The sequence below is a fragment of the Cygnus atratus genome, chromosome 3, assembly GCF_013377495.2.
Source record: "Cygnus atratus isolate AKBS03 ecotype Queensland, Australia chromosome 3, CAtr_DNAZoo_HiC_assembly, whole genome shotgun sequence".
Classification (NCBI taxonomy): Eukaryota; Metazoa; Chordata; class Aves; order Anseriformes; family Anatidae; genus Cygnus; species Cygnus atratus.
The window spans coordinates 70,343,018-70,364,324 of record NC_066364.1 but is presented as its reverse complement, the minus strand read 5'-3'; the positions used below and the strand labels follow the sequence as shown (position 1 = coordinate 70,364,324).

General features: G+C 40.9%; 1 protein-coding gene across 1 annotated transcript; it reads left to right on the top strand.

Annotated features, from left to right (window-relative positions):
* The first annotated feature begins 2,422 nt into the window (after positions 1-2,422).
* On the top strand, positions 2,423-21,019 carry RAB32 (RAB32, member RAS oncogene family). The gene is made up of 3 exons (XM_035538802.2): positions 2,423-2,806; positions 17,698-17,975; positions 19,464-21,019. The coding sequence occupies exons 1-3, from the start codon at positions 2,578-2,580 to the stop codon at positions 19,611-19,613; spliced, it is 657 nt and encodes a 218-aa protein (XP_035394695.1). The 5' UTR covers positions 2,423-2,577; the 3' UTR covers positions 19,614-21,019.
* The last annotated feature ends 288 nt before the right edge of the window (positions 21,020-21,307 follow it).

Sequence of the window (21,307 nt, the reverse complement as noted above, 5' to 3'; positions counted from 1 at the left end):
GCAGGCACCTTACTTAAAGGCAACCAGCTAGCTAAGTTAGTTAAAATGGCACGATAATAACCGTTTCCTTGTCTGCCAGTGTAGGCAACTGAAGGCAACAATATAATTTAATGTAATCCCAATTACCATACCATGATGCCAACAACCCTTGTTCAGTAGGGGATTTTTGCTGACATTCAGCTGGTAAAGTGGAGTCAATGAAAAAGTAGAATTACATGCAAAAGACCAAGTGACACCAAAATTTAACTCTCAGAATAAAGATTATCTACCCTGTGCTAGGCAGATGGTGATTATACTTGATTCTATAACCTCATGCATGGTTGATTATACTGCACCATAGAGGGGCAGAACAGTAATAACAGGACTGCAAATGACTGGATTTTGCCAAGCTGTTCCACATAGATATCAGCCAGCTTGAATGAAATGAATAATAATGAAATTAAGGCAAATTACTAGTTCAGGCAAGATCTACTGCTATAAGTTTGGCATGCTGTAATGTAATTAGAACTGATCAAGCTATTAATTGTGGAAAATTATCAGTCACATTTTGCCCTTGTTTCTGTTTGCAAGTCTTCTGTGAGCAGATCATGACTTTTACAGACTTCTTTATTTTTGATGTTGGTTCTAACTGCTTAAAATCGGTATGTGAGAAAAAAAAACAGACAAAAGAGGGAAAAAAAAACAACAACCTACAGACTTCTTTTGAACTGTTGATATCAAGTTTCAAGTATACTGAAATACTTGTGTTCAGCTTCCTAATAATAGTATAGTTGTTCACTTAGTTGTCTGATATGATCTATGTTCCCTTACTTTTGCAAAATGAGGAGGAGGAATGAAGAAAATAATGGCAGTAATGAATTTCTGTGGCATGTAAGACAAAGACGGTAGTGGGCAGGCCTAACAAATGGTAGGAAATGCCTAAAAGTTCCATCCCATCTATGCATGCAAAACCAATTTATCTAATGTTATCAGAAGCCTGCAATTAGAATAAGCAAGCACTGCACCCTGGGCTACATAATGGCAGTGTGTGCCTAGCAATCCATTTATGAAATGCTCCTGTAAGGTTGGAAAATACCATAATCACCCTCTGACATGTAGGGAATGAAGACACAAAGTGTATATCTCAGCCTGAGGAACTAGGCCTCTGCAACCATATTAAACCCCAGCCACACCACCACCTGAGCATGTGACAATATACTCCCATCCCACCTTGATTTTGCCAGAAGGAGAGAAACCAGCCAAATCCCTATCTGAACAGACAATGACTGGGCACACAGAGGTCAGTCTCGATACAGTTAGAGATGTTTACCAGAACCCATGCTGGTTAGTTAAGTTGTGTGTACCTGAAGTATCATCTCCCGCATTCACTACCAACCTCCTAACTAATGACTATGTTTCTTGTCTATCCCAACTCTTGCCAGAGAACCTATGCTACTCCATGCCAACCTCCACTGGAAAAAAAAATATAAAAAAATCCCATTTTTGAGTACCAATCTGTCCTTAGTTTATATTCTGATGTTATTGCTGCTGCTGGAAAATAAATTCTAATTAAAGCAATTGTCTTGAAGTTAATAGAGCATGACAGCTTAAATTAATAAATTTAGACCAAAACCTCTAAATACAAATTTTGCTCAAGAACTCCAACTATTTTGCCTCATTTTGCCAGTCTCTCCACCTGCTTCCATTTATACTCCATGCATCACCTTTGTGTGATGAGGAAGTGAGCATGCTCCAGGCCAGCTGAGGAAGCCAGGTTAGTCTCAAGCCACCAACTGAAAGCATGGCAAAGGAATCAGTGTACGCAGTAAAGTAGCATAGAAGCAGGGTGAACGGATGATTATTTGCCAGATCAACTGCCAAGGGTTTTAACCCCGCTGGTGACATCCCTTCGCTCCCAAGCCTACTGGTGCCCGGACAGCCGCAGGTGTCGGGGAGCGGCTGTGACACCGAGACTGAGCCACCCAGCTGCCTGTCCTGGGGCCGGGACGGATGCTGTGGCTCCAAGATACCAAAGATGATTTGTTTGTTTGTTATTTTATTTATTTTGCTGTTGTTGCTGCTGTTCTTTCCCAGCACGTGCAATCTGCAGACATGGCACCACACGCTCTGCAGTACAGACATCCCACTTGCTGCTGATTTCCAGGGCCGTGCGTGCCCATTTACTGCTTGGCCTGGTGCGGCTCGTGAAAAGCCAGAGCCAGACCGAGGACGAAACGAGGCGGGATTAGTTTGGGAGCGGGAGGGAACCGCAGCTACTTGGAGGTGCTCGCTGGGGCCCCGGGCCGGGACAGGCACGGGTCGGTAGCACCGCGGACCCAGCCACTGCCTCTCCCGGGGCCGGCGGTCGCTCCCCGGGGCCCGTCCCGGCCGCTCCTCCCCACCGCCCGCCCCTTCCCTCCCCGGGCATTTATAAGCGCGGAGTTTCCGCGTCCTGTGACTGCAGTCAGGTGGTTGAGGCCTCCCCTTTGCCGCCCGGCGCGGGCTGGCCCGGCGGGCAGTGCTGCTTGGAGGCGAGACCTCGGCCAGGAAAGTTTTGGGGCTGAGCAGAGCGGGGCCGAGGCGAGGCAGGCGGCGGGGATGGCCGGCGGGGAGGGGCCGGTGGCCGGGGCGGCGGAGTGCCGGGAGCACCTCTTCAAGGTGCTGGTGATCGGGGAGCTGGGCGTGGGCAAGACCAGCATCATCAAGCGGTACGTGCACCAGCTCTTCTCCCAGCACTACCGGGCCACCATCGGGGTGGACTTCGCGCTCAAAGTCATCAACTGGGATAGCAAGACCCTGGTGCGGCTGCAGCTCTGGGACATCGCAGGTGAGGGATGGGGTGCTCTCAAGCCTGGCTTTCTGTTTTTTCTACTTCCCTGCTGCATTCAGCCACTCCTGTCTGTCTTTGAGGCTTGAGCAGGGTGAGGCCTCCATCGGGGAGGTTAGTGTTTGGCTTTCCACAGGCCGTGTGTGCTGCTGCCAGCTGGTGTCAGTGGCTCTTGGCTTGTCCTGGGCTGTTGCAGCTGTCCTCAAAAAGCTGCTGTGCTCTGCTCTGCTTGCTGGTTACTGCTTGGCCTCAGCTCCAGCTGCTCACTACTTCAGCTTGCTTGTGGCCCCTGCTCCACAATGCTTCCAGAGGAAATACATATCTCCTCCAGGCAGGCTGTGCTCAGCCGGCACGCCTTACGGGCTCAAGGTGCTCACATAGCTAGTACTGGCCTCATGTAAGGCATGCTCAAACTTTGATTGTTTGGAGCCATCCACTTAATTTCAATGCAACTTGTGACCCTGCAGCATGGGGTGAGTGAAGGGGACTTGTGTCATGCTTAGTTCTGCACTCAGATTGTGGGTTTGTGTATCAGAAAGATACTCTGAGCACACAGAAGCAGAAAAGCACTGTTGGCTTTCTCAAACAGCACAGCATTCCTTTCCTATGTATAACTAAGAACTGTTCTCTAACACGTGTCTTGGAGAATCAAACACTATACATATCTTGGTTAACTGCTTATGCTGAGGTATTAAATGATGCAGCAAACTTTATTTTGCTGTGGTCTCATAAGAAGCCCATGTCCTCAACTTGTTAATCATCTCAAGTTGGCACTGCATTTCTGGCTTTGTGTGTGGCCTGAGTATTAACCTGCAGCTCTCTTCTTCCCTTTCCACCATCTTCAGACCATTTCCTCAGATATGAAAACAAGTTGGCTTTTAACTTCAATTACTGTTTTTAAAACTTAGGTTGGAGGATACTGGGATAACAACTGGTAGTTACTGTTTCCGTGATCTCTCTCCTCTGTTAAGTGGAAGTTCATGAAACAGGAAGGGTAACACACAGCTGCTGCACCTCTGTCTTAAAACACTTCACACAGAATTCCTCAGACTAAAAAATCTGCTTCTTGCTGCAGTATGTTAAAACAGACCATAGATCTTTCTGCTGTAGGGCAAACTGAAATATTTTTTAATTCTTGTTTTGGAGAGCAAGGGAAATATTGGCAGGGTTTCTTTCCTGATAGGTTCTCTTTTCGAATCAGTTTTCAACCTTTTTTTCCCCAGTCAATTGGCAGTATTGGTGCAAGCTGCTACAACACTCTGGCTGTAATTTAGCAAGTCTGGGGTTGTGAAGATAAGAGAGGGAAGGCTGTTCAGGGTCTTGGTGTTTGGCAGGCTGCCACACTTCTGTTTAACTTCTCCTTAACCCTTGGTTTCTGAGACACAGGCAGACTGGTGATCTGCCAAAGCAACCTGTTTCAACAGGCTAAGCAGAAACTTAGCTGTACTTGTAACAAAAACTATATTATGGGAAGTTCTAATAATATAGCCATGCATTAATTTCAAGACCTAGAAGACATTTTTTTACTCTTGATTATTGCCCTTACTGTATCTTGGAGTTGCTGATAAATCTGTAGAGGCTTGTGCTAATATTGCCAATAGAGTGAACAGTAATTCTCTTATTCTCCTGTCACTGTTTATATATTATTCATAACAATTCCAGGCCTACTGCAGATGATGCCCTACTAAACTAAATGGGCAATGTTTCCCCAATGTTACAGTTTGTTACATGCTTTCATATGAATCTCCTTACTAGCCTTTCCCTTGCAAAAACGAAGGTAAATGCAACAGTCTTGCAATTTGCAATCCAAATTCTTCTGCTGAATCTGGTGGCTTAGGCTGTTCTGTTTTCAAGGGGCTGGGAGCCCTTCCCCAGTAGAAAAATGAGACCAAGAACAGAAGTAATTGTATTTCCAGTGATATTTGATTGGGCTGTGCTCAGCTAGTATGAGAGCAATAGTTCAGACTCCTGTTAAAACTAAAATAAAAGGTATTTTGTTAATACCATGAAACCCTCGTGGATACTACTGCTAATGTAATTGAGCTGGAAAGGTGTTCTGCAGCTTTCTTTACTTCATGAATCTTTCACTAAATACCTGAGGATGAGGTTTATGTAGAAGTTATTAGTTACAGAGAACTGGGTTGAAGATGGCTTCTATGTAGTCCCAGCATATGTTCCCTAAAGCATTTTATTAAAGTGTGTAATGAAGTATCTGAGCATGTGATAGTCATTCCCTCTTAACTCATTAGCCCAGCTGTCTTCTGGCTTTCAACAGCTCACATAGATAACTTTATCTTCTGGTGTGTGCAGACAAACAGCTTTAGATTTCTTGAAGAGATCTAAATCTTATGGTAAGTAACACTGTGTGTGACTTCCCTGCAAGCAACATGATGCTGGCACTCTGAATGGATTTTGATGTCTTTAAAAAGGCTTCTGAATTCAAGTCAAACCCTTGAACGTAGTAAAGCATATTATTTTTTCACTTGATCAAAGCTTGTACTTAAAGCCCATCATAAAAAGCTTTCTTCAAAGAGCCGTGTGCTGCAACCTAAGGTTGTGTCACAAAATCAATGATTAAAAACTAACCATGTAGCTCAATCCATCAGATGAGGATTATAATGCAGATACTGTGCTGGCTTCTGGTGTGAATGTAGCCAAACATCAAACTGATGAATGTTGCGCTGTATATTGCAATGCAGCAGGTTCATGAATGACTTCAATTTCTTGTGCTAGTGCAGGTTTTTAGTCATAAATCCATATAATTACCTAAAAGGCCATGACAATGTTACATTGCCAATTCTTTTTTTTTTTTTCTGGTGAGAATAACCTTCCTGTTGTAGGGTACAAAGTAATGCAGATTCCTGCAGCAGAATCAAGGTGTGTGTGTGTGTGGGGGGGGTGGCACAGATAGTGAAATAGTGAAGGGGGAAGAAGGGAACTGTTGTGCGTATACTTACGTACTCAATAAATACTCAAACATTTTAGTTACATAGGTACAGGCTGTAGCTTTTTGGACAATAGAGGTGAAAAGGCTTGAGAGTTTGACTGATTAGTCAATGTCAAATAATCTTGTTTGCTGTATGAAGTATTCTGGAAGAAGCTGAACAGATTATATGCATGTCTGTACAGAGCAAAACTTCTAAACCTTAGCTGCCCTTGGGTGTTACTCTTGTTTTTTATCTCAGCATGTGAGGCTATGATAAGTTTCTCTTCCAGGATAAATTCTGGAAGTGTTAAAAGGTTAACCTCATTCTTCAACATTCATAAATTGGTGAAATAAGTAGGAGATAGGAGTGAGTCATCATGGTAAAGAGATAAAAATCAAAGGCATCTTAATGATAGGGAAGTGTGTTTTAGTCCATCTCAATACACTCAAGATTCATACTTGAGAGGCATGCTCTCTTCATCAGTACACTGACCACAATGTAGTGTAGGAGGTGAACATAACTTATTGATGAAACTTTCAAATATGATTGAAAGAACACCGTAAGGACTTTCCCTGAATCAATCAAACTTTTGATTTGAGCTAGTAAGAGCAGCATTGTCACTCACACCAGCCTGTACAAACATGCAAGTCTCTAGATGGTAATGGTGGTAAGTCAAAGATGACCACTTGAGTTTGGCTTCCCCTGAAAAATGTCTCAAATGACAACTGGTAGACAAATTTGAAAGCTTTGAGTGAGGCATTCTGCATTAATTTTGCAATAGTACCCTTCTTCCAGGACTTGATTAAAATTTCTTCATAAATGTTTAAAAATGAAGTATTGCTCCGACTGTGAGAGTGTGGCTGTGGAATGGGCCAAACAGAAGAGGAACAGCTGTGCTTAGGTGTTCTAAGCATGTGATGCAAAAGCTTTCAAGAGTTGATGGATAAGACTTGTAGCATGTAAATTTGTTATTAAACTCCTGTCTGTCTCCTTGAAAAAAATCTGAACTCTATCTTGTTAGAATGTAAACCCATCCTGAAGAAGATTGAGATATTGGATGAAGCATCTTCCTCAAATACTAAGTTGAGGAAGACCTGGAATAACCCTTTTTTCCATAAAGACAAATGGATCTTAGGTATGCAAGTAGATGTTAAGCCTTCAATTTATTCAGGAGTTTAACTTGCTCACATCTATAGGAAACCATGAGAAATGGGAAAAGTGAGTGCAGGAAGCAATGGATGTGGTAGAAGAGAAGGAGAATGTTCAAACATATTTCAAAGTAGAAAAACTAAACTAAAATGAGGATTTGCAAAGCGAGACAAAGCAAAATGCAAGCCTTCTGGCTTAGATACAAGGGAGTGAGGTTGTACCTGATAATCTTTCCTGTCCCAGAGGAAGAAGGTCTTGCTGGAGAGGCAGTGTGCTTCTTCGTAGCTATGTGCTTTCTGTGGACAATAACTTTGGACTGTTGCATGTTTTGTTGGCTGAGTTTCAAAGACATTCAGGTTGTTTGGGTATGTGAGATAGGGTGCTTCCATGTGAAAAATATTCTAGCTTCAAGCAGCTGTGTACTTCATTTTATTTTCAGTCTGTACTTGTGCTGCTGAGGTGCCTGAAGACTGCCAGGCTGCTTCAATGTACCAGGGCACAACTTGTTTCTTCTGTTATTAACCATTTTTTTAATAAGGTCCAAGGAAGCCTTAAGTGGTGTTGATGCATCCCTGAAAGCCCATGGGGGTAACAAGAAAACTTCTTTCTATATGCACCTAATTCTGTGCCAGAGAGTCATACTGCAATTATTTCTCAGAGAGGTCTGTTGGAGGCATAGAGCTAGGAGGTGGTAGTCTTGTAACAACTTGTCCTTACCCACAACATGTTTTGAAGGTCAGCATAGGGATTGAAATGGCAACTCCTGCAAAGAAACCATGAAGAAATTGCCTAGTTGTGTGCCTAGAATAGGTGAGCATAGGGTGTAGGCATAACATGCCCACATCTGTGCTTTTCCTCACTCTTAATACTCAAATCTACTGAGTGCAATTGAAAAGGAAGAGTGAAAAATGTGCATATAAATAGCAGTATCAGAAATGAATGCAAAACTTGGAGGTCAGAGCTTTATTTCAAAAAATGGCAAATGATTGTAAGCTATTTTCTGGTTTATCCGGTGACGGAGGTGGGAACACTATCCCTCTGGTGACGGCTGAGGCAGGTCAGAAAACTCCCAGTCAGGGTCAGACCCTCATGTGATCAAGTTCAGACTGACAAAAAAGATCTGAAAGACCTGGGACTGATCTCTGAATGCTTCTTGCATGCGCACACAAACATAAGTTTTATAGAAGAAGAATTACTTAATGATGTTGGCTGAAAACTTGCAGGACTAGCAAAGGTGGTGGTGGTGGCGGCGGGTAAGTAGGCCTGCTCATTTTGAAAGCTTTTGAAATGCTGTCTTGGAGGCAGAGACAAGAAACAACTGAAGATGTGGTATGTATTTCCTTCCAGAAACCACCCTACTGTGGGAAATCTTGTGTGGGTGTCATTTCCTGTGACTTCTCTGGAACAGCAGGATTAGGTTTATGAACTTTCACTGGAGAATGACTTGCTGTACTTGGAACTCTTCAGCTAAGTGGTCCAAGTAACTGCTAAACATGTTAAACTTGTTTTTTTTGGGTGTGTTCAGCCTTCAGACATCCCTGGGCACCACAGGTGTGAAAAGATTCTCCATGGTCTACAGATTCTTCATGTCAACATGCTTTGTTCCTTAGAATTCTTCTATTTAAGTAGTTGCTTATCAGATGCTCTCCAGCAAGCTATGGTTGGTTGTCTGGCTGATAAAACAATTTCCTTGTCCTACCAGTGCGGACTGCTGAAGGTTCTTATGCTTAGTACTACGTCATATAGCAACACCCAGCACTGTGTATGTTGTCCTAAACTAAACTTGTTAAAACCCTTTGTGCTGATAGTTTAAAAGTAGGAATTTCACGGGCACATGGAAAATATTGCAGTCTTGAAGTTAGTGTTAGGCAGTTTTAGTATGGTAACTGAACAGTCGTACCTTGCACAGTCAAAGTTGTTTCATTTAAGTGGTAGACTTGATGTTCTCTCAGTATCTTGGAAATAAGCTTAGAATTCCTTCACAGGCTTTTCTGGGTGTCCTAAATGTAATGGGGCTATCTGATCCAGTACACCTTTAAAGGAAAGATTACTATATTGATTTTTTTTTGCAATCACTCTTAATTTCTATTCACAATGAAAGCATCACTTAGTAATTGAGCTTCTAATCACAGTGGATTAAATAGAGCTTCAGCCTTCTCAAATAGATAAGGCTCGTATTTTATAGCAGTTGGTCAGAAGGCTTACATTTTTTTTACAAGGTCATAAAATACTTCTGTAACACTGTGGTACAGGAGCAAAGGATGAATGGGCCCATTAAATGGGGGAAGGGAAGGCAGATATGAGGAAGAATAGCATATGTCATGTGACATAACTAACTTCTGGGTCAAGCCATAAAACAAACTAGAAATCTGTGCAGAAATCCATTAACTTACTTTGATCATCAAGCTTTTTTGAGGCAAGTGTCTGAATTCTTGCTATTCCAGTAATACTAGCTCAGGTAGTAAGAAATGAAGTTACTCGATAAGTATATTACCCTTCAGAGAGAAACCAGTATAGACCGCATTTAATATACACTTCTCTCTTAATGAGTGGAGACTGACCTTTATCAACTTGCCTTGCATTAGTATTCCAGCTCAGAATCTCAGTAATTTTGCCTTACTCATCTCCACTTGGCTTTTACCAGTTTGGTTTTCTTTATGTGCGCACCGTGATTGGGTGTCACTGAAGTGCATGTACACAAGCACAATTTGAGTGGACAAGTGTTGTACAGGGGTTGTTCAAAACTGATTTTCTTTCCTGCATTTCATAAGACAGGTAATCTTAGCAGCCTGGCTCAAAAGTCTCCAACATGCTGTATAAAATAAGTTTCTTTTCTTCAGTAGTGAGTGAGGAAGCTGGGATTCAATTTCAGAGCTGCTGGAAATATTTTCCTTCAGCAGCAATTATTGACCTGTCTTTGCAGGCTGTTCCCTCCAAATAGTCAAACTGGAAGTTCTGATGTGTGATATGCCAGGTCAAAAGGAAGTGATTTGTAGTAAGGAAACTTGTTAATTTTCCTATGGAAGCATAGTAATAATTCTTTGAGGTTGCAGGTGTTAAAGCTAGTATGAATGGCAATAAGCAGTGACTGCAAAGTGCAACATGCTTCTCAAGCTGCCTGTGGTAAAATATTCAACATTTCAAGTTGTCACCTAGCTACAGAGATGCAGAACAAAGGTAGATGTGGTGGTGTGTTGCTTTGAAGAATTATAGGATTTCAGGGCTTTATGGACCTTGTTTAGAAATAAACATCTTAACTCGGGCTAGAAAAACCCTAACACCCTTTCAGTAGGGATAGCTTCTAGATTAGCAGTAAGTGCAAACCAGTATTCCTTATTGTGTAGATCTTGGCAGCTTTTCAAAAAGTATTCTTAAAGAAGCCTTTGAGTGTCACTGTTAAAGCTATCGGAACTTGTTCTTTGAGTGCTCCCGGACTAGAGTGCTGGGCAGAGCAAAGTGGCAGCTACTTGATATAAAGTTCCAATGGCACACAATGTGCCATGACACATTGACTGTTTTAGAGATTAAAATTTTTTCAGTCTCATGATAAAGTTGATCTCGAGACAAACTGACTTTAGAATTGTTCTCTTGTGTTGTGAAATGCCACAGTGCCATGCAGCATCACTAAGTACACAGTACAGCTCTGGCTGTGTGGCAGTGCACTGAAGGAGATGGATCGGGGGTGTTGAGCATGAAGTAGTTTTAACTCTGGCAGGTGACTTGTTCTAAGACTCGTTAGAACAAAATTGGAACTACCTGTTCATGCTGTTACTGGCACTGATTGTCAACTTTGAGTGAATTCTAATGCAAGGAGTTTTTTTTCTATACATGCTGTATTTGTTTAGTTAGAAATTATTTAGTTTGGTTGAACTATACTCTTCTATGGATCAGAAATCTACTGCTTAGTCAGGAACTTCACAATTTGTCAAAACCGCAAGCAGAACAAGTGAAAACTAACCTGTGAAATTTTCCTGTATGAACAGGGCTTTCATACTCTTACCTATAGTAGACTTGATTCTGGATGAAGCTAGCTGAATTGCAAGTGCATCTTCTCTAAGCTTAGAGGAGGTAATCTAAGATTACAAGATATTAAACTGTTAAAGCTAGTTTAGGCAGTCTTAAATCACTGGATTAGCCTAAGGCTACAGGCAGCAAAGAAAAGTTTCAGTCTTACAGTAAACCTCCCTGTGAGCTGTGTAGGTTCTTGAGGAAAAGTTCCTCCTACATATAAGCTTTTTCTTTGTAGAAAAGAATGGTGTGCTTTCCCCGTCTATCAGGATGGCAGATGTTGTCAGTTTTTACTGATGGAAATCAGGTATCCAGCTTCTGAGTGCTTGCACCTAGGTGATTCTGCTGTTGCATTGGTCCGACTTTATCCTGAGGTGTAGAAATAGCAAACAGCAAAATCGGTGAGACTAGCTACCTGAATTTTCAAATGGAAAGGTTAACAAATAAATGACTAGTTCAGATTCTGGCTGTGCTGTGCAATGAAACTTTAGAGCAAGCTACTTCCTTCTGTTAAAGAATGAAACACAGACTTCTAAGAACCCGTGAAAATGCTTCAAGTTCTGATCTAAACAGTCAGGACACTGCTTCACCGGAGCTGTCATTATTCAGTGACTTCAATGACCACAAATAGTCCAGAACAACTCTCTCATACATACTGTACCTGTAGTGTACCGTACACTGTGGATGGCAGGTCTCAATACTCAACAGAATTGCTTTTATTGCACTTCCCTTCTTTCTAATGTAAACATAACCAGAGTACCAAAGATCATCTCTTATAGTGAAGTGGGAGTCAGTCAAGTAGGGATTAACTGGCTAATTATTTTTTTCAGTGAAAAGCCTTTCTCTGAAGGGTGTGGGACACTTATTGTCAGTAAGTTGTCCATCCAGTGGTCATTATCTTTCCCATACCACCCTTAGTAAGAAAGGACACTACCAATTCACTTAAATTATCTGAGACTTCTTTTCTTTACTCAACCGCAAGAGCTGCAGTGGAACTATTTCTAGTGCTGTCTAACACAGGAAAATGTCATATTCATGTTCTTGCCTTTTAACCTCTTGGCATTTGTCATCAGAACCACAAATACCAAGTATTACTTTCACAGTGGTGAAAAGTAAGAGTGGAGCTTGATGTGCCTCTTGCAACTCTTACAGGTTCCTAATACCTGCTATGCTACTGATCTTGCTCAACACCTCCTGTAGTTTAAACACTTGACAGTCTTGCACTGATAGCTTATGTGGGTAAGGATGAGGAACAGAAAGACATCTAGTACTGGCCATCCCGGAGTCTGTCTGTCTCTTTCTCAATCTACAGCTGCTGCCCATGTGAAAAAGCAGGCAGTCACTTGAGCATGTCCTGTAATATTGATAGTGGTTTGGTTAACCCACTTCCTACTGAATAACAGATTCAGTCTAATTGGGTAAGACAGTTCTGGGACAAGCTGTCCTGTCTCGGGGAGCGGGTGGGGGAAATACCAGCAGCAGTGGTGGCTTGCAAGTAACATCAGTATATCTCACTAAAAAGCAGCCCCAGTCAGCTCATACCTGAACCCCATGGTGCTAAAATGTACGTTAAATGTCTGGGGAATGGGGCAATCCTGACTATTATCTGCAGTCAGACATCTAGCTGTAGGACCATTAGACATTCAAAATGTAGTGGCTACCTAGGAAGTGAAATGGATATTCTTGATCTAAATCTGAGATGCTTAGTGCCTTATAAAGGACCAAGGACTTCACCAAGGGAGACAGGTACCAAAACCTGAGCATAGTGCCAGTTTGAGTCTATCCTAAATGTTTACAGAACTCTGGGTTAAAACTTGAATAGTTCATTAGAGGTTACTTATTTTTCTACTTCAAAAGCATTTATTTTCACTGGTCTACTGTTTATGCATGTACACAAAACATTGCATATGGACTGCAGTGTAGCCTGATGTGTTTACGCTCTTTTTATATCACAATAGTTCAGTGCAAGCTTTTTTCCTCAGTAAAAGTTGCCTTAAACTTGCGTTTAGATGTTCTACAGTACCCCTGCAGGTACCCCTGTTAGTGTCCTCACAGACTTCAGGCTATGTTGTTGCTAACTACTGTAACACTGATAAATGCTGACAGTGGAGCAGAATTGTTACTTAGAGGACTTTGCTTATGGCTTGCACCAGACATCTGTGTTTTGGAGGAAGCATGTATCAACTTTGAGATACTTATGTGTTTCCAAATCTGTTAACTTGCTAAACATTGACCATAAATTTCCTTCTCTTCTCTCTGTGGTGAGAGAAACCAGACTTCTCTGTACCTGCATGGGGTCTTACCCTGCTGTTCAGACCATCAGCCAAGACAGTTGAGGAATTCTTTCACCAGGCTGCCATTAGTGACCCTTCTTGAACTTCTTGAATTTTGGCATGACTCCTATTGACTGTTGATGGTCATGGCGAATACCTGATCTTTGATAACCCTTCTCACAAGGGAAGGAGAACGTGCAAGTATTCCCAGACTAACATTGATCAATTACAACTGTTCATTACGATTTAATTAAGCATCCTGTGATATAGTGTATATATAGTAAGTACTGTAGTTGAGATTCACCTGTTGACAGAAAAGCAGAATAACAGGAAGACCTCAGCAGGATGCTACTTCTAGGCTTCTTGAACTCACCTAATTTGATTTACTAGGTCTCTTACTTTCTTTGCTACTATAGTATTGCTGGATATTTCTTGGCTTGGTTTTATAGATTAAAGATTTCTTGTGTGGTGTGTTCCTTTACCGCTTAAACTGCCTTTTAAACTAACTGGACACTGAGCTGAATGCTGAAATAGCTGCTTGGCCTTATTCATAAACTGAGGGCTTTGACTATATGCTGGAATTCTGACAAATCAGTATTACTGTTTCCAGGGGAAAAATTGCAAAACTCATTGCAGTGGTCCTCAAAGTTGTTTGCTGTTAGTCTGAAATAAAACTTTTCATCTAGTTGTGTTTACTTCTGGGTGACTTTAGCCTGCTTCTCCAGTTTAGGATTATTTGATGTGGAACTGCCAGACTTGTTTAAAATCAAACTTTGAGCTCTGGCCATCCATTAAGCTGATTAGCCTGTCAAAGATCTCTTCAGCAAGAGAAACTGTTTCTTCATTCTTCTAGTTGTCAGGCTTTTATAACCTGTGGTCATCTCTTCCTTCCTCATTAATGATAGTTCTTGGAGTATATCAGAATTAGTTTTGTCTGAGAGAGCTGAGACTCTTTCCAGCAGTAGTGCTTGTGCCAAGAAAATGGTTTAAATGCAAGTAACAAAGCTGTGGTTTCTCAGAGTAGTGTGGCTTCTTAATAGACTAAGACTAGATCTTACAAGGTAGGGGAATTTGTGCTGTACTTCTGATATTGACAGAGGTAAACAAATTTCCTTTCCTAGCAGAAAACATAGCTGAGGGAAACTTCTAGATAGGCAGTGAGAAGGTTCCTGTTCATATTAACTACTACTAACTCTTAAGGTATGGGAGAATTTTTCTGGAGGAACCAGACATGTCCAATACCATGCATGTCTAGCAGTCACTTGCACATTTAACATGCTTTTTCTAGTCTCAATTTTCATCTCATAAGCAGGAATTAAGACTTCCAGTAATGGTAGGAATGCAGGGCATCTCCCACTAACTAAAAGCAAGAACTGCCACAATGATAAGTCACACTCCTGTGATAATCAGGACACCCTTGTGTATTCCTTGCACTGGGAAAGATTGCTGCAGAAACTTGTCAAAATATACTTCAAGGGAAGGCTGGCACTTCCTGAATCTTATGGTGATAACTTTATCTCTTGTAGTCAAGTAAAGGACAGAAAGCTTCAGATATCAGACGAGGCTCTAACTTTTTTCATGTAGCTAGCTATGCTTTAGGTCTGTTTTGATGTAAACTGGGAAGCAAGAGCAGCTCCCAAGGTCTGATGCAGGTTTAAACTAAACTTCATTCCTGTGATGCTGCTGTAGGGAACTGTATTAGATCCCAGTGCAGGACGTTATGCAATTATTTCACTTGATGCTGTTGCAACTACTGGAAAACATGGTGAGAATGTGTGCTGAGTCATTTAGATGTAAAAACTTTGTGGTTAGAGAATGCAGAACTCTGCATTGCACACAGCTACTTACATATAAATGGAAGTACCCCCAAATAAAACCTCAGATCCCCATGACTGTCCTGCAGCTTAGTCTGAACCCCTGAAACAGAAAGGATACCTCAGTGCTACCACCAGGTTTACAGTAAAACGACAGACCTATCAGCATGACTTATCCTCTAATGTCCTCTCTGTAGCACCGTGCTAAGCAAGCAGTTACATTCCTGTCCTTTTCCTTCCGCAACTCTGTGCACTAGAGGCTTTAAGTCTAGTTTCATCTGATCACTTCTAGCCTTTTCCCCTCTGTGGGTATGATCCTCTTTCTGTACTGCCAGCATTGTTCTCACAGTATAAGATTACTACATCAAAAATCCTGCTGGACTTCGGAAGTGAGAAATCTCTGAATGAACTGAGCACGGCAAAATTTTTTACTAAAATCAGTTTTAATAGCTTATATAGGAATATCTTACATAGAGAATGATGTTCAGACTTGTAGTGTTCTATGGCTTGTTTTCTGCAAGCAAGAAAGCACTTTGTGTCAAATTCCTGTTAAACTTGCAAATACAAGAGGCTCAGGCTAAAGCCTGTGCATTGTCAGCGGTAACAGAATTGTACAGGAAGTCTACCTGGTTTATACTGAACTCTCTTTCTACCTCATGCCACATGTTAACACAGGAAAAATTATCTTTTAGGCAGGCCATGTGTTACTGTTTATGTCTATGGAATAGGAAGATCCTATCCATCCTTATAGGACTTTGAAACAGGATGAAAGAGCAGTCATAAGCTAGTATGCAGGTCTGTTGATAGCATAGCATATGTGAATTCCAGAGGGGAAGGCAGCTCTGTAGTGAACGGTTTTGGAGTTGGGGCTACTTCGGAAAAGAGCAGCTTTCAGACTGGAGTATTTGATCTATAAAAGGTATTAATCTGTAATACTACACTGGTGTGTCTTCTTGTCTGCTGTCATGCAAATTTGAATTATAGAAGAATATGTAAAGAATGCTTTTTGTTTTGTGAGCCCATCCTGTGGTGCAGAGGAATATGCTTCCTGAACTGAAGACAGGATTTAGCCCTCTAGCATTTAGCACTTTAGCAGGGAAATATGCCTGCGTAACAGGAATTGGTGGTGATACCAAATCTACCTAGCTATGCCTTTCCAGGCTTTTTCTTGTGCTTGAAAGACAACACAAGTTGTTTGTGTACAAGTTTCCTAAACAGTCTGTAATGAATGTGCATCTTTCAGCGACAGTTTGAGATGCAGGCTTGGTTCATCTTTCCCCTTGTGCGTGTTCCTTGTTCTCACGTGGGATACTCTGCTGGTAGTAAGAAACTCATGTGTAACTTGTTCTCCTCCTCAGAATGTCAGCTAGTGATGCTGTTTTATGCAGCATCATACTTTAAAAGTTGAATAGTTAGAAAAAAACTCCTCTTTCTACAACTTCACAGTTCTATGGAAGCTACTGCTTGTGGCTACTGCTGGTTTCAGGCATTTCTAGCAGATGCTTAGTCTGTCTCTTCAGATTAGCTCATTCTTTACAGAGATTTTCAGAAGTACTGACATGAAAAAGCAATTGAGCTAGAAAAGCATCATGTTGAGCAGCGGAACTTGTCAAGTTCTTTTACTTAGTGATTTCTGGTTCTTTGTGAGAAGATAATACCCAGTTCTTCTGGTAACTGTCCTTGGTAATCAAAGACAGACTGAAATGTTTATAAACAAAGGACAGCAATGTTCCCAATTAAAATCCTAACTTTGTTCTAAAACTGCATGAGAACTAAATGCTAACGGCTGAAGTAGTTTTACAGTGTATTAAGTGGCATAGTGCAAGGATCACTTTTCCCAGTGGAGGCTTCTAAACAAAGCAGAAAACCATTTTAGTAGCCCAAACTTCTAAGTGATATGCTCACACTTGATACTGTTTTGCTCACTCAAGTATAAACACAGTGTGACCTTCCAAACAGAAGAAAAGCTGAGCTGTATTTTAAGTCTACATCTCAAGCATACTGACTACAAGAGCTGTATTTATGAAGAAAAAGGTTTTTTAGTACTGGACATTGGCTTTCATCCAGATTTTTATTATGTTCAATTGTACTTGAACTATTCTGGTCACCTTGCACCAAATCCTGGAACTGCGGTAGGACTCCTATAGTTGGAAACTATTACGGAGTTGGTCTTTGACTTGAAAGGTAAAGTCAAAGATGAGAAGTTTTAGCTTAGAACTATTAAAGTAGCTCTTTCTAAGCTTGTCCCTAAGGAAAAAATATATAATGCAGGTGATTCCTACAGAAGATCCACTGAAGGCTATTAGGCTTCAGAGCTTGTAGAAAGCTGCATCTGTCCCCCTGTTAAAGCCTCTGGGTTTGCTTAAATTTGTATCTGATGTGACTAGGTTTATCTAAATCATGCAGAAATGTCTTTTGTGGAAATAACTTCTGTCTAGTTGTGCTGATAGTGCTCTTTGAGAAGTAATGCCTAAAATCACTATTTAACAAAAGTTTTAACAGTTTAAGTGGTAGCTGGAATTGCAGACTGCTTTTAGCATCTGGCTTGTCATGTATGATGTACATAATGGCCCTGTTGTAATCAGCTTCCACAGGATGGAAGAGACTAGGTTATTAGAGCGAAATGCTAAACTGATGTATACTAACCTGGTACAGAAGTCTACTTATATTCACTACAGCTCATGCTAAAAATATAAATACTGCTACTCCCTTCTTTTCAGGCCAGGAGCGTTTTGGAAATATGACAAGAGTATACTACAAAGAGGCAGTTGGTGCATTTGTGGTGTTTGATGTCACAAGAGGCTCCACTTTTGAAGCTGTTTCAAAATGGAAGCATGATTTGGACAGTAAAGTATTACTTCCCAATGGCAGCCCCATCCCTGCTGTTCTTCTCGCAAACAAGTGCGACCAGAAGAAAGATGGCAGTCAGAATCCCTCTCAAATGGACCAGTTCTGCAGGGAAGGTGGCTTTGTTGGGTGGTTTGAAACATCTGCCAAGGTAAGCATAAAGAAAGATGTTTTAACTGCTAAGTATTGGTTATATTCATCTCTTCTAACCCCATGTGGGGAAGAAAACTAAGAGATAGGATGTGACAAAAATTAGATATGGTGTGCAGGATAGCTTACAGCTACAGAAAACTTGCAACATATATGGATTAGATGAGAATTGCACTGTAAGCTCAACTTTAAAACTCACTGGAAGCCTTAATTAACCAAGTTCAATAAGCTGCTTTGATCTTGTGTGTGTCAGGATCAGTATCATTCAGTAGATGTTAGTTCTGATTGAACTACTGAAAAAAGGCAAGTTATCTTTAGGTGCTGGTTTTCATATTGCAGCTTTTCTTTGCTGTTGCATGAAGGAAGTGGTAAGACTTCAGAAGTGAACAAGCTATTTGCTCACTTGCTACTACCCACCCAGATGATAATGTTACTAAACTACTCTTCTATTTTATCAGGCAGTAGCAAGACTGAACTAGGGAAAAGCAAATTGCTCAGTGTAGCAACTTAAGTTAACTGCTTTATTCAAATAAATAACTGAGTAATATGTTTTATGTTGGTTTTTGTCTGCCAATTTGGTCAATGTACATAAACTTGCAGTAGCTTAGTTGGAAGTGAAATCCAACAGTTTAAAACCTGATTGCTTGAAATGTAAGCTTTCTTTCTAGATGAAGACAATGTGTCTGGCAGACCAAGTTACTGGTCTGGCTGATAACTCCTTTACGTGGTAAGCTAAACCTCAAGGTCCCTCTTTTTCCTTGTTTTGCCCACTTCCTTTAGCTGCTGCTGACAGACTGGCACAGTGTTATCTCATGCGCAATAGCCATTTCTGGCATGATGCGCAGATGCTTTTCCTTAAAAGTTCTGTAAGAGGAGTAAGTCTTCTCCTGATAGCCTTAAAATAAGGAAAGTACACAGCAACTGAGGTACCAGGCTGAAATACAACTCTAGGTATCCTGCATACATGACTTCTTTGGAGTGTAAATTAAGTTACTTTTCAAAGCATGCATAAGAAAATGTCGAGTGGCTGGATGAGGCACCCCGATTTAGCTGGGTTTGAGGCTGATTCAAAAAGTCCTTTATCGATAAATGATAAAATCCAAGATAAAATCCAAACTTCCTGTTTCTGCTGCAAAGACCCTCGAAGGTGTCTCACTACTATGAGCACTGTAACCATCTGTTGTCTTTCCTGATGCAAAAATGCAATTCAGCACTTGTGACTCTTCCAAATGTAGATGAAGCTTATTCCCAGACTGCACACTAGATTAGAGTCAAAGTATTCTATATGTAATATGGGTGAATTACTTTTGTATCAAACCTTTCTGGCTGCTTTTTGAAAAAGAACAAGTGTTTGAACCATAACCTCATGCGTCTAAGGTGTTTGCATCATGCTGGTGACTGCAGAGAAGCTTGTATTTGGACAGCTTCTAATAGGAATGTATGACCCTTCTTAAAATAAGACTGACTTCTTTGCTTTCAATATTTTTAGGACAACATCAACATAGATGAAGCTGCTCGATTCTTGGTGGAAAACATCCTTGCCAACTATAAAACCTTTCCTAATGAAGAGAATGATGTGGGGAAACCAAAACTGGATCTAGACCCATTGAAAGCGGAGAGTAAATCACAGTGCTGCTAATGCTACCACTGTTCAGCAAATGCGATGGAATGAGCAGCAAGACTGTTCCTTAAATTAAACTGCTGCTATGGTGCTGCATTGTGACAATCCATATGGGGTGTCTGGTATTATCTGAACAGGTGATTCATGTGGGCATTTACATATTCTTGTTTAGCCTGGAACTTGTGAACTGTCACTCCACTTGCTTGAGTGACTACGTCTAATTAGTTTCTTACCTGAGAACATAAGGTAGTGGTTACACTCCTGAAAAAGGAATAAAGTTACATTCAGTGTCTACTTTCCTTCTAGGACATATGCTACATTCCAAATAGGACTCACTCATGGTTTTAGCTGAACAGACACTTGCACCTTTTCTGAATACTTCTCCTTTGTCACCAGTAATGTCCCACTTTAGCCTGACTTCTCACCTACACGCTTGTCCTTATTTATTATCCCCACCATGAGGGTCTCATTGCTAGTTCTCCTGGATCGAGACATTCCAGAAATCTTGAAGTGGACAATGACAGACAGGAGATATCATCCTTAGTGGGCTCACCAGGATTGAGTGGAGTAGACTGCTTTCACCACAGAGTAAAAACAAGATGGATAAATGACTGTATTTAATGGGAAAGGCATGGTTAAAGATGATAACAAAAATGCATCTCCAGCTAATTAAAGCAGAATATTTTCAGCTAATACTTTACCTGTGAAACACATTAATGAATACAGTTGTACTTCTGACACAACTATAATTATGGTAATTTCACCCATATGCACACCTAGAAATAAATGTCCAGAAACCTTTTCATGCACTAACACACAAAACTTTAGCAAGAGTGCATAAAGTAAATATCTTACTGTCCTGTGATAATCAACTTGCTTCTTTTTTTCTTCTGCCTGGAGATGGTTCTGGGTTCTGAATACTGAGAGGAGAAGGAGAGTTGTCATCAAAGAACCAGTTAAACTATTTCTTTCTAGCCTATCAAACACAAAACTCTACCTTTTTTCAATTTTAGAACAGTGCTGCACTCTTCTGACTACTCAGGGCTGGTGAACTGGCTTACCAGTTTGTAGCTCTCTGTGCTCAAGTTTCCTTATTATAACTCATGCATTTCTGGCAGCAAATGAAAATCAAAAGGAGTAGAGAGACAGTTCTTGAATATATTCTGGAACTCTGGCTTTGCTTGGCTGAAAGGCTTTGAAGCTCCTTTTAAATTTTAAAGGTTTCTTCTGTCCTGGTATCTTATTGCTACTGGCTTCAGAAGTCTTATCTTGTTTGGTCTGATGGGGTACTGATGTTTAAACATTAGCATGAAGTATGTGCCAGGCTGGATGTACTCTAATCTGCATTGAAACTTCCTAAACTGTCTTTTTTCTAAAGAGTAACATACTTTTTAAGAGACCAATAAATATATTTGGGCATCTTATGTTGTTGGTGTATGCTTTTGAGAATGAATCTTCACTTCATGTGTGCCATCCTGTATAAACTTGTTTTCAAATGTCAGTGAAAGCATGTATTCTAGTAGTTGCTGTGTTAAAACAAGCCTTTAATTTATCATAGTGAGGACTGGTATAAATTAAAACTGGGTTTAACTAGTTTAGGATTATAAAATAATTCAGATGAAATGGTTCTTAGGTTGTCAAGCTTAATATCCTTCTCCAAGCAAGGTCATATAAGGTTGCTCAGGCCTTCATGTGGCCTTCTGCTCTTAAAC

What these genes read in the sequence shown, in the direction of transcription:
- RAB32 (XM_035538802.2), top strand. Translation starts at nt 2,578, where the DNA reads ATGGCCGGCGGGGAGGGGCCGGTGGCCGGGGCGGCGGAGTGCCGGGAG. An exon ending in GCAGCTCTGGGACATCGCAG is followed by an intron (nt 2,807 to 17,697) that starts GTGAGGGATGGG and finishes CCTTCTTTTCAG; the next exon opens with GCCAGGAGCGTTTTGGAAAT. An exon ending in GGTTTGAAACATCTGCCAAG is followed by an intron (nt 17,976 to 19,463) that starts GTAAGCATAAAG and finishes CAATATTTTTAG; the next exon opens with GACAACATCAACATAGATGA.